Consider the following 13437-nt stretch of genomic DNA (forward strand, 5'->3'; position numbering starts at 1 on the left):
AATTTCAAGGAGGCAACTGACTCTTCGACTCCTCAGGAAACTTCCTAAACAAATCCGCCAGATGATCAATCGGCGCGGCCATCAACCCCGCCACAGTCTCAAACGGCGGCTTGTCAGGCGCACTGGGGTGGCTCCTCGTGGGGATGAACTTCTTCGTGCGCATGAACTTCTTCGTGTGGTTCTCCGAGTCGCCCTGGTCCAGCGTCTTCTCCAACGAGGGCAGATCCTCGGCCTCTTCTTCCTTGATGTGCTGGCTCAGATTAGTCCAGAGGGACTTAAGCGTGGGCTCGAACTCGGCGTCCTCGGCGGAGAGGCCCTGGAATTTGTAGAGATGTTCTTTGACCTATTTCTCATTAACACCAACACTCACTCAAATGAAGGGAGGGAAGGGGGGAAAGGGGACATACAGTCTGATGCTCTTTGCGGTCCTTATCGGCCATCGCCTTCCCGTTAGGGAGGTTCTTCTCCATGAGCGGGTAGACGATCAGCTCCTCGCCGATGGAGTGGCGGGCGAGTTCCCATGTGAACTGGTTCTGCCAGCGGGTCTTTTCATCGGAGGTTTTGGCGGAGAGGATCTTGTTGTAGGCTTCTTCGAGCTCGCGGTGGTCGTCTTTGATTGCGTCTGCGAGGCGAGTCATGGTGGGCGCGGTGAGTGCAAAGGTGCGGTTCTGGATGAGTTTGGATGTGATGGGTGTGACTGAGGATAGTCTGAGGGTGAGTGTTCTGGAGGCGAGGCAGCGGGGGAACATGGTTATAGATATGTTGCAGGCTGTGCTAAGGTGAGGGGTTGAGTCTGTTGTTAAGGTACTTTTATATACTTTGTGGTCGTTGCAAGTTGTATAGTTCGTCAGGTAGCCTAAGGGAGATCATCTCCACATGCCCCACAGTTTTGGGGTGACCAATCACGCAGCGAAAATTACCAAGTAATGGATGCAAATAAATGTCATGTTCACGTCATGTTCTAGACTTGTCGATATGGTTACATTCTTTTCTTGAATTATCCTGGCGTTGATACACCAGATCTAGATTGTGGTGTTCACAGTGACGTACGTACATTTCTACATGTTCCAACTACTTCCTTGAAACCATGAGTACAGATTCAAGGATTGTTCTCGAGTCCTTGGAATCAGTACGAAATTATGAGCTATGCCAATACATAAAATGCGTGATAGCTGCGGAAACTGACAATGTCATTGACATAGCTTATCCTGTTATTAATACCTGTCATCTGACTCGAGTATCCTGCAACTGGGTGGCACGGCAGGGTACTATGACCGCCTCGTGATGCAAACAATCGAATAAAATCAAGATATTTGCACCACTTTATCGAGATCTAGATCGAGATCGAGGTCTCATACGTGCACAATGAGGCAATTGTTGGATGTACAACGACTCAGAGCATACGACCAAGGCGACAAGCTTCCAATTTGAATTTCTACTGTTCATTTTGCCTCGGGTGTTGACGCTGTCAGGTCACCATCTCTACAAAGAGTAGTAGACACCTCTATTGTGCTTCAAGAGATCTACTCCAATGGATTCAATGGCGTCAAGCAACATTCCATTGGATTTCTTAGTAGGTAGACAAGCGTAGACTTGATAACCTCATGATGAAGGTATTCTGTTGCGAAGCACCAAAGTAGTCCAGCTGTTATGAGGCTTCTTTGGAACACGCAAATAGAGCGAACAGTGTTGCTGTGCTCGCAAAGCTACATAGAACCACTCGGAGGGATGTTCAAACATATACAAAGATGAGATAACAGCAGTACATTGGCTGAGGTAAGTGTAACTGAGCTGCTGCTCTATGCCAAAGCTATAAAAACTGCTGAAATGCTCTCACTTTTGGACCTCACCGGAAATCAATGTCCCACCATGGCCTGATGCTCAGGCCCGTACCTGTTCCCATGCGGCTTCGCCACGTCAATGATTCTCCGCATCTCTTGCTTTTCCTCCTCGGTCAAATCAATCTCCCTGGACGCCCAGTTCTGCTCTAGTCGATTAGCCTTGGTCGTACCGGGAATAGCAATGAAGCCCTGCGCTGCGACCCAGGCCAGTGCTATCTGACTGGTCGTGCAATTCTTCCGAGCAGCAAGCTTTTGGATCTCTTCCACGATTGCCTTGTTCTTGTAGAAGTTTTCCCCTTGGAATTTGGGGCCTAGGTCATCAACATTAGCAAATGTATATATTGTCTATTCAGCTCTGTCAGGATAACGTACTTTTCCGGCGGAAATCATCCGGGGCAAAGTCATCAGGAGTCTTGTACTGGAAGTCGTCGACAAGCCAGCCGTGTCCTAGAGGGCTGTACGCGACATAAGCTACTCCTAGCTCTCTGCATGCGTCAATGAGACCATCAGTCTCATGGATGGTCTCGAATGCAGAATACTCCGCTTGCACGGCATCGATCTTGGCGACTGCCACCTGTTAGAAAGGTAGTACGACAAAGAAACGGGAATCTCACTTGAGTTGGCCTTGCGCAGTGTCGCAGCCGAACACTCCGAGAGACCAATATACTTGGTCTTGCCGGTCTTGCGAATTTCATCGAGGGCGGGGATCGACTCCTCGAGTGGTGTTTCTGACCTCATTAGTATATAACAGGTTTGAAGCCTGGGAATAACGTACTAGGATCGATTCGGTGCAAGTAGTAGAGGTCGGGCGCGAAGCCAAGTTGCTCGATGGTACCATCGATATACTTCTTGATGTGAGCAGCGGAATTGGTGACGGAACCGTCGCCAAAGACGTCAAAACCGCATTTTGACGCAACTAACCGCTCTGTTAGCTAATGCCAAACTAGACAGACGACAAGAATAACTCACTGAAAAGTTTATCTCGGACATTGTGTTTCCGGATGAAATCCCCGAGAAGCTTTTCGTTCACACCAGCTTGGTAGACGACCTTTGCTTGACATGTTAGACATTGTGTCCTGGAGTTGGAGGACTGACACTCACAGCGGTATCCCAGAAGGTACATCCTAGTTCAATCGCTTTCAGAAGGACAGGCTCCGCTTGCTCGAGTGAGAGATTGGTGCCCAAGCCGAAGCTCAAGCCCATGGCACCGAAGCCGGGGGAAGGCACTTGGATATCGCTGAAGGGGAGTGTTTTGACCATCTTTGCTCCTGAAAGAAATATGCTTGCTTTTTGAGAGAAATGGTTTAAGGTGCTACAGTTGATTGACAACTTTGATTTACTCGCTTTCTCTTGATGTTGGTTGCGGCGACACATGAATATATACCTTGTTGCGAACGGCTCATTATTGCGGTGGATAGAGATCTGCGAGTAGGTAGACTATGCTGTGATATCATACAATGGATACAATTGACCAATCATCTGCTAATGTTCGGGAAATTATAGAGTGCTGATAGCCATCTGATACTAATTGCTGACATGTTTGAGCTTAGCTATGCTCTTAAAACCGATACAGCCGTAACTCCGAAGTGCTGACTCCGGCTATGTGGGGCCAAAAGATTTGATTATGAGGGCTTCGGCAAAACAACTTTAACTCAAGAATTGGTTGGACCTACTCCATAGAAGTTCAAAGTACGTATTAGATAACGTATTCCCCAAGCGAGCCGCCACCACAAGCGAGTCGCCGCCACCACTCCCAATTCCACCTCTGGGCAAGATCTTAGGGGCCTTTATTAACCAAACAATTACATTTCTATATAAAAACTAATAAAGAACTCGACTAGGACATTGCATTCGCCTGTATCCTAGATAATGATAGTCACTGCAGTGCGGTGGCGCTCATATGCATGATCTGACTGCAGAAAGCGCTGGATCTATAGTGATAGTATCCTGAGCTTCATGAACCTCATTCTCACACTGGAATCACTCTAGGCCTTTTTGAATGGTACATCCCTCTGCAGTAGCTAGCTGCCTAGCAGAACCCTTTCGTTTTTAAAGCTGCTTCCGGCTAGAAGTGTCTAATTCTTCGCGTGCAAGATAAGCTCATTAAGATGCAATTCGACCCTTAGGCTTATCTAATCGCGTTTCTAGTGAAGATGAAGGCTCTGTGTACACATTCTAAACTTACTGCAAATGCCTGCTTCTCTAGCTGCCTAGAAGTATAGGGCGTTTTAGGCGCTGAATTGTGGAGCGACTAGGTGGTAGTGTAGGGGTCTTTAGTTGATTATTTAACTAACTGAGCACCCTATCTAGATTAAATGGAACTAGGCCAGCGCCTACAAGCTATTCTGAATAGTCTCTGCTTTAAAAGCACTCTCATGAGCTTTTAGAAAGGCCTCTAGAAATTTAAGCTTATCAAATATAATTCATTCCTAAGCATATTTTCTTTTTTCCTAAGTACCCGTACACTTTTTCCAAAGGCGCAAAACAGCCTACATCTAAAGGCTGGAGCTTGTGGGAAGAATGCGCTGGCATGCAGTTAGGAATAATATGATTCTCACTGCATATGTGACCAGATTAGGGCGTGAGATGGCTGCCATGCCTATCAAGAACTAGGAGACAGTAATTCCTAGTTATACAGCCAGTAGTAGCAGGAATAGAGAGATTCCTAAGCCAGTGAAGGCAAATCTCATTAGTAGACCATCTATTAGAACTAATTTCAGTTCTCTAGTCATGTGGAAGCTTCTGATCTCGATACCAACCCTCTTTTCAGACCTTTCCTCAAAAAATAATGAATAGAGGAAGCGCCCATCCAGCAGAGTTGATACATTTAATAGAAGTAATGCATATAGAGTCCTAGAACCCTAATAGAGGGGGAAGCTCGATCTTAAGACGTAACTGGAGAAAAATAATCTTATACAGCCAAATGCAAGTCCTTTCCTATGGATGCGCGCAGGCATGGTTAGTACTATCCTTTTCTCTCACTATGTTTATTGCTGGGCATCGAATACTGCTAAACGGAAGTAAGGCGTATTATAGAGTCGTGTTACTGATCCAAAAAAAACCACGCCGCCCTATATTCGTTTCCTATCCCCGTACCGCTGACGCTTGACAAGGGTTACGCAGCTTGCTGGATAGCTGAGACCAATGTCATTCTCTCCATTCCACTTGATATCATTTCTTCTCGCCCCAAAGCATGTAGCGCCCTTCCTTTTCTACTAGGAGATCCATGAGTAGTGTTTCGATATTCATTGTGATCCCGAGGAATGCGACCCGAGCTCGTTCGAGGTCCAGCTCATACGGGAGTCGTCCCCCACCCACACTCCTTACACTCTTGAGGAGACAATTTGCTCCCTCTTAGATAGTCTTCGCGAACTGTGTGCCTTTGCCGGGCGCAGTGACTTTGAGCAGCTTCTTGGTGAATCCTACTGTATCACTTGCGGCTTCCTTTATTGCGGCCTTGTTTTTTCAGCCTACGGAGTCGGGCCAGCCTTTTTGCTGTAAACGAGACATTTGCGCAAGATGAGGTCATGTCGTTACAAATTTCGCTTAGACCGCTGGTGAGCAGGGCTTTATAAGGCTCTCTGTATGACGGCATCGCCGGTACTGATTCCGAAATAATAGACTGGACACAGTTATGTTTGCTGCCCAGTTGCTCAGAGTAGAGCCCTTGGTAGCATGGCAAATACTTGACACGATTGCGTCTGGTTGCGATTTCACTCGGGCTCTGCGGCCGAGCAGTTTGGTTCGGCAACACTTGTTGAAGAAAGAAAGTCAATAGGAGGGTTCGTGAAGAGTGAGATACCTTGGGATAGAGGATTTGTCTCTTACCTGACAGTTTTGTGGAAAATTTCAGGCAGCGACCCCTCAATTCATCCATCCACTCTTCCTCTTCCCAGTCTCCTCTTAGCATCGCGCAAGTTTCAGCACCTATCAAGATCTGAAGCTGCACCAAAATACTGACATGCGGGTGATAGTTCATCGCATAGTTTGGGTGGAACCCATTTTATTCTACGAATGGCAGCCAACCCCCTCTGTCCATGACGGATCCTCAATTCAACGGGGAATTTTGACCTGATATCAAACTTCTTCCCAACACTGATGCTTTCAATAGAGCCCCGACGAAACTGTAAAAGTCACAGTACCACCTCGCCGAAATCGATTTGAGTCGTCACGTTTCGAAGGGTCGAACTCAGCCGGCCCGTTTAATCAGACAAGCGCTGCATGTATGCCTTTGTCTAAGAGCAGTCGCTTTTCATGGATGCTCTTATCTATGTATTAGGTTGCTTGGTAACACTCGACACAGTGGATGTTGTCACAGCTTCACCTTCTTTACTTATTCATGCTACTCCTGTATATGCATTTGACAGCCAAGTGAGAGAATGAATCTCGACGCCATCAACCAGAATATTGATAGTCCTGCAGGCAAAGGTGATCATGTTTCCTTGCCCCTAACCAGGCTAAACAGCCGGAAAGGGAAAAGGAGATTGTCAGTACAGTTTCCAGTGGATTCTGAACTACCTAGGCAAAGCACGTTGGCTCAGTCTATGCTCCAGGCGTTAAAGATAAGGCGTTGGTTATCAGGTAATATCACACATTGAAGAACCTATCTGCATGACCACTTGTCAAGAATGGGCTCTCTGTGTGCGAGAAAAGAAGATCCTACTCATCAGCAGTCCGCCTGGGGTAGACCGGGACGGTCGAATTACTATCCAGATAATGTGGCCACGTCGTAATGGGAGAACGGCGGTACATCCCCTGAAATGAAATGGTCACCCAGAGCCATTTCGGATTATATTTTCACCTGATCCGGGCATGGCTTGGCCCACGCAGCTGCAGGTCCAATTTGACCTTAAGCTCGCGGGTCCCGGGCCGGTCCAGCCCGTGATCAATGCGCCGCAGAAGATACTGAAATCCCCGAGTCGCCTTGAATTTAGAATTCGAAAGGATCACCTAAGTTACACAAACGAGTTCTCGTCTTACTGCTGCCGATGCCACAAAACCTTATTCTGTGCTTCAGCCAAGCAGCAGCATCTCAGATATCTCAGAGACTCCCTTAACCACAATATTCGCCATATTTGCTCATCTTCTCCTGATTACGCGACAGGGGATGAACTAGATGAGCATCCACGAAACGAGCACAATAGGTGCGTGCCTTGCAATAACACTTTTAATATTCTCATCAGCCGGCTGTCGCAAAACACAATATGTGTACATGACGTGTCAGCAGTACTTAGCTAATGCGGCAAATCGAGACAGTGTTAGTCTTTTCTAGCTCATGATATCTATAATATGTAGATGTGTCCGAAGTAACAGAAACAAGCACATGATAATCCACGCCAAGAAAATCATTCTCTGCCTGGGGTGCCCTTCTCGCTTTTCCAGACATTCCGCGATGTTGTTGCATCTTTCAGCTGGAGCATGTGTCTTTGAAATGGCTCCTGAGACAGTCAATCAGCCAGCATTTGAATATTGCCAAGCAGGGAGCTATTCCATTTATGGTTCCAGCTTTGATTCCACATGTGCATTTTGCCCAAGGCCATTCGCCTTTACAAGTGACCTTCTGCAGCACGCGGAAATAGCCGCTGTAGAAGTTTGATGGAAAGAAGTAATACCCTCTGCATATGTCCTTTGCTTTGTCACGCTGCTCGCAATTCTATTTTACGTTTTCCCTTGACGAATCTTAATTATCGTGATCTCGGAGTAAAGTTGCGCATTGACAAGATAAGAGGTGATAGCTGGCTATGTGGGTTACGACTGGTACCACTACAGAGCATCTCATTGGATGAATGCTACTCCAACCCTTTATCCACTTTGGCGTTTTGAAGGAATCGTGGCGCCTTCTTATTCAGGTATTAAGCTTGATCCTTATCTCTTGTCCCGACCTGAATTGTACATCGTTCATGAAAGTTCTCAACCTCTCAGACGTCATTCAGTTCCTTATGGGCACACCTCACGGCTGTGCACACATCATGGGATCACTAAACAAAGACAGTATTCGTTGTGATGGTAAATAGGAGGCTGATTCTGGGCTTCTGCCTAGAATTACCTATGTAATGGGTTTCCTCCAGTCGTGAGGCTGCTGTAGTCATGGTTCATGAGGTGTGAGTCTGGATCGGTCGTGTATCTCTGCCATCCTCTGATTTGTGGACGTGGCTTTCAAAATCGCTTGGGGGGGAACCCTACTATTTTCGACCCCTCTCTACTTAGTGATTAAAAGGTAGGGTGATAAAGTGGGGCCCTATCACGGACTTTTTCCACCCGATTGTATCATCTTATAGATAGGGGAGATATTGCGAACCAATTACATACAGTTATGAGACAGTTATAGTCTGGCGCTTATACTGGCGATGATTTTCCATTAATGCTCACCGTGTTGCTATATATGATTATTTGCCAAACCTCCCAGATCCCACTTTATACGCCAGGGCGGAGAGGTTTGTTGGAGACTATAAAGTTCACACCTTAAAATGCCACCCTGCCAAAATTCGCGGCAGTCTGCCGCGGATGAGACGTCGCAGCAGCATGCTGAAGGCAGTGGGGCTGGCGACTTAAACACCTCAAACAAGCACTAAGATCTGCATGGGGGCCAAAGGCCCCCACTCACAACTCGTATTAACAATCTTGTGAGTGCAACTGTGCGCACTGTGAGACAAATTACCCGCCACTAAAATCTCGCCTTTGTGATTAGTGCTTACATTGAGCCGAGCTGTGACCTTTTTGCAGACATGTGTCACACTGGTATACGACCACACTGAAGAAACGGAGAGGGGGAAGAGGGGCCGTCCGATCTCGGAGACGGGCCGTCAGATGCTCGAATGAGTGGACCAAGAACCGCCTGCTGGTATCTTGCAGGAATAGTGTCTGCATGAATAAGTGTCTGCAGGAATAGTTGTCTGCAGGAATAGTGTCTGCGAACCCTGTCAATCTTGTCTGTAGTCTCGACCCCTGCAAGCGACCAACACCCCGCCAGGTGGTCGTTATAAGATGGGAAGATGCTAGGCTGGACTTGATCAGCAGAACTCCGTCAAACAATGTTACTATCCTTCCTATTTATTCTCTTTTCGCTGCTTAGGGACCGCCCACCCCCACAATACCTCCGCGGGGTTCGCTTCCAATGTTTCACACGTTCAATCTGGCCGCGCCGGCGCGACATGGTCCTGATCAACGGGCTTCGAGCTCGGTATTGCCATCCAGACAACGACAGAAAGTATCGCGGGCATGCGATCGATGCCGTATCTTTCGTATCAAGTGCGGAGAGAAGCCGTGTCCGCGCTGTGTGCTTGATAAAGTCAGATGTACGTGGACCTCCAGTCCAACCGCCAAGCAAAAGTCTAAGATCCTCGCCTCAACCGGGTAAGAAAATCTGGCAGTTGGAAGGGGATGATTTGCTGACTATTACTTACTGTCGAAGACGAGAGCACCACCCCGAGCCCCGTCCCAGGGACCGTGTTCGACACGATGCGTCTCCCGAGAAACCAGAAATCTCCCTGGCGCCGGTCACCGTCAGCCGACCGCAAATGCCCTCAGCCCCTGCCGGTAGTGCCACCGAGATGATTATTGCCAATCATGGCCGCGTGAAGCTGGACGAGCACATGGACCTGCTCAACCGTCCGGCGTATGTCTTCGCCAAAATCGAGGCCTTCTTTGCCGATTCCAGGACCACGTCGCGCACCTCTATCAACGGAGCAATGGCGGATCTCAAAACTGCCTATCCGGGTCCGTTTCCTGATCTGCCACAGATCGCAGCGTCGGGGGACAGCCAACCCACTTGCAATGAGCACTTGACTGAGGACCAACAAACATATTTTCTGAGATTGTTTTGGGAAGCCTATCATCCGCTCTTGCAAGCTTCGGACGAAGCGGAATTTCAATCGCTGTTGGCTCTGGGTCGGCGACAAGACTCTGAGGTTGGGAAATTGACCAAGGCTTTGGTAGACTGTATGACGGCGTTAGGAATCCAATACGGCCATGGGGCCGGCCTGACTTCCCGCATTTTGACTTTGCGCCGTTGTGCGGTCAACATCTCATGGATAGGGTACGGATATTTCCGTCGCTGCCGCGATTATATCGCCCTTGTGACCGAGCCCACGCTCCTATCGATGCAATGCTACGCTCTGATGTCTTTGTATCTCATGAATGCAAGCCAATTCAGGGAGGCCTACAGCCTGCTTGGCACCGCCATTCGCGACAGCCATAGTGTCAATCTCCACGAGGAGCCCAGCGAGCGTCTTCAGCCAAAAGAGAGAATAGCTCAGAGGCGGATTTGGTGGTTACTATTCATGCTCGATATAAAATGTTCCCAGCAGCTTGGGAAGCCAGTCGCTGTACAGACCGCTACGATAACGTGTGCTTTGCCGTCAGTTGACGAACTAACTGCGATGCCGGGAAACACGAGGGTTTGTTGGAAGAATTTGCACGTTTCGACCTATTTCGTTCATGCGGTGAAGCTCGCAGTGTCTCTTGCCGAGATCCAACGACTGATTTCCACGTCGAAATTATACGAGGATGCCAGCAACGTAACAGCGCTTGAACAGCGAGCAAACCTGCTAGCCACATCGCTTGCTTGTCTAGAGAAGTGGAGCAATGAACTACCAGAAGACCTCCTTAGCCCCAGGAAGAACACGGGCCACACGGAATCTATGTCTACGGCAGAGAGTCCAATAGTGTTAGAGCTCGGAGCACCCAGCTGGCTCCACCACCAACGCGTTCTACTTGAGGTATCCTATCATAATGCATATATCCTGCTCCAGCGACCATTCATCTGTTTCCCACAACCTTCCAATTCCTCTCCCGTCCAACAGCCACAAACAGACCACCATGCTCGCAGCTCGCTCCAGCACGCCATAACCATGACAATTATTGTCCACGACCTCTGCTCTTCTTCCGACGTCTTTTTTGGCTGGCCTGCAATCCTTCACCCATTGTGGAATGCCACGGTGACCATTTTTGGATTCGTTGTAGCAAACCCATCTTCTTCGCGATCACGTAGGGCAATCCAGTGGATCTTTAAAAGCTTGGCTGTATTTGAGGCCTTCGCAGCAACCGAACCTTTCGCTGCCCGAGCTGAAAATCTCACGAGATCACTTGTCGCGAAACTGAATGACATCTTGATGAACCTGGATGAGAAATCAGAGCAGACGAACGACCGAGGCAGAATCGCCCTGGCATTGGCACTGCAGCAATCACCCGATTCTATAACCTCAACTACGCCATCATCTACGAACCCGGTTGATGTCCTGACGGGATCTCTCGCCGGAGGAGGGTTAGAGCACACCTTTGATAATACATTTTTCACGGACGACAGCCTTTGCTCGTCGATTGGAGCAGTTGAAATCAACGCATGGGCAGCCTATCAAGATCATCTTGACATATGGAACGGCAGCCACTCAGATGGAACTCTTGACGCAACATATGCACTGGGAGTAGGCAACACTCCTTGAGAAGGGGGATATACGGGTCGGCCGTACGTGGCTGAATATCCTTTTTTTTTTTTTTTTTTTTTAATAGGTGACGTGTGTATGTATAGATAAGTGAGTATATAGTACAGCTACTTATTACGGGCTAGGTCCCGCGCCTTGCCGTCCTACTGGTCAGGAACGGTGGATAGAGTAGAATCATCACATGAGGGAGTGAAAGAGAGAAGGCTAGATAGATATAGAATGATAGAAGCTCAATTATAGTCCGATGCAGTAATCCCCAATTCTGGTTTGGGCGCTATCCCGACTTTTCGGCCGTACGGAAGGCGTTGGCTCTAACGGTACCCGGCCCCCCAAAAGAAATGAACAAAGAAGGAATGGGGCTCTGGTCGGCGTGTCCGACTATAGATTAACATGGATCTCAGGGACTTCGTGGTTGCATATGTCGTTTCGAATAGCAACGTGGCCAGAATCTCCGAGTCTGATTCGCCGACCACACGCGACGTAGCCACTAAGGAGCTTCGCAGTCAGATAATCACGTAGAGTCAGTCAGATAATGCATCATCATCATCATCATCCTCCTCCTCCTCTCCATTCGCTCCGTCAATACAAAATAACTCTACTTAATAAATTGCATGCACTCAGGTGGAGTAAGCAACTGTCCCACCTTGACCTTCCCCATCTGGTTAGAAAAATAGACTGCAAAAGGACTGCAGTGGGGGCCAACCGAGAGTCAAAGCTAAAGTCTTGTTATCCCCCTCCTTAATTTGACGATAGGTAGGTACATTTACGCGTACCAGTGGGCCTGGTGAGGCTGACGGCTTTCCTCCGAGCGATCCCTGAAAGGATACCCACGGGCGGCTACGGAAGGACACCACTCCCAGACACCCACAGGCTATACCCGATCAAGAAATATAAGCAAAAGATTCTTATGAATATAGTCTGTTATAGAGTCAAAAAATAATGGATCCCATAACTTTTTCTTATATACTATATAGACCAATCTTGTATGCAAATTAAAAGAGATGCATTTAACGCATGGGTGGTCAAGCGGTAGACAGCCCAGGAACGCCTACTGCAGAGGCAGGCAGCCAGGCGTGGCAGCCCCCAACAGATAGCGAAACCCTGCTTTCTGATTGGTCAGAAAACACTCGTTAGCTATCTTCCAAATCTTACTGTTCTTACACCTTTTTTCCTGTATGCTATATGAGCCAAATTTGTATGTAGACCAGAAGGGGTACATTTAACACCTCGGTGGCCATCGAGGTAGTTTCTGCCACTACCCACATCACAGTTCTCTCGTTCTGCCGTTCTGATGGAGTAATCTGGGCCCTTCGTACATATACAGATTCTCACCACAGGTTCGCCCGGCGGACCTTCCTGACTGGGTTTAACGAGGTATCCTCACGTAGCAGCCCGTAAGATTTTAGGCGTCGCCTTCTTACCCTGCCCTCCCGCGATAAAGGCGCGATATGTAACCACACGCTGCGTTATCTTAATTATTCAGTGGACCCTATACGGATGATCGACGGAAGACCGAGGCGGGAGGCGGCCACTAAGCACGGCTTCTGTCTGTTCCGTTCCAGAAGGAGAGTCGTTCCGGAATCCTTCAGACCGTTTAGGGAGAGTGTAACCGAGAGGACCCGATTTTCTTCACGTTCTCGTAGCATGTTTTGATAGAGGGTGGGAACAGCTGGCTTTTCTCGGTGTGGTGCTGTAGTAATCGACCAGGGTGTCCCTATCGAGTCCTCAGCATCATTCCTGTTTCGTATGGAATCTTTGGAATCTTGAAGAATGATGGGTCTATCCGCGCCGCCGGATTGGTGGGAGTTCCGATATACTCGTATCGGTGGGTGTGCTGGTCTAGAAACGCCTCATGAAGATCATGTTTCGCGTCAGCCGGTAGCGTTCGGTCGACCAAGTGCCGGTGCTCTGATTGAGGAATTGGGTTGCGTCAGGGCATTGATTTGACAGTTTCCTAGTCCTTAACCCTGCTCATACAGTAGTCACATCTGCTTAGCTGTAGTAATCACGCATCTCACGGATCCTGAGAAGGACAACGGGATATAGATATACAAATGTCATCCGCGTTTAGCACCATCATCTCCCTCTTTGCTTCCCTCTTTGCTTTCCAGGACGATCAATCCACTCTTCTTGATTCTCGGGCACTCCCCGCGGCT

General features: G+C 48.4%; 3 protein-coding genes across 3 annotated transcripts; 1 reads left to right on the top strand and 2 right to left on the bottom strand.

Moving 5' to 3' along the window:
• Positions 1-4: 4 nt before the first annotated feature.
• On the bottom strand, positions 5-749 carry Aud_008851 (hemerythrin domain-containing protein; the record flags this gene model as incomplete). The annotated part of the gene is made up of 2 exons (XM_043293716.1): positions 5-343; positions 408-749. 2 exons carry the CDS (start codon positions 747-749, stop codon positions 5-7), a joined length of 681 nt encoding a protein of 226 aa, XP_043149651.1.
• A 1107-nt stretch (positions 750-1856) lies between these two features.
• Aud_008852 (putative aldo-keto reductase (YakC)) lies at positions 1857-3101 on the bottom strand (the record flags this gene model as incomplete). Its single annotated transcript, XM_043293717.1, has 6 exons — positions 1857-2152; positions 2214-2408; positions 2456-2569; positions 2617-2757; positions 2811-2889; positions 2943-3101. The coding sequence occupies 6 exons, from the start codon at positions 3099-3101 to the stop codon at positions 1857-1859; spliced, it is 984 nt and encodes a 327-aa protein (XP_043149652.1).
• Positions 3102-8955: 5854 nt separating this feature from the next.
• Positions 8956-11281, top strand: Aud_008853 (Zn(II)2Cys6 transcription factor; the record flags this gene model as incomplete). Its single annotated transcript, XM_043293718.1, has 2 exons — positions 8956-9194; positions 9253-11281. The coding sequence occupies 2 exons, from the start codon at positions 8956-8958 to the stop codon at positions 11279-11281; spliced, it is 2268 nt and encodes a 755-aa protein (XP_043149653.1).
• Positions 11282-13437: the final 2156 nt, after the last annotated feature.

The sequence above is a fragment of the Aspergillus udagawae genome (assembly GCF_001078395.1).
Source record: "Aspergillus udagawae IFM 46973 DNA, scaffold_7, whole genome shotgun sequence".
Classification (NCBI taxonomy): domain Eukaryota; kingdom Fungi; phylum Ascomycota; class Eurotiomycetes; order Eurotiales; family Aspergillaceae; genus Aspergillus; species Aspergillus udagawae.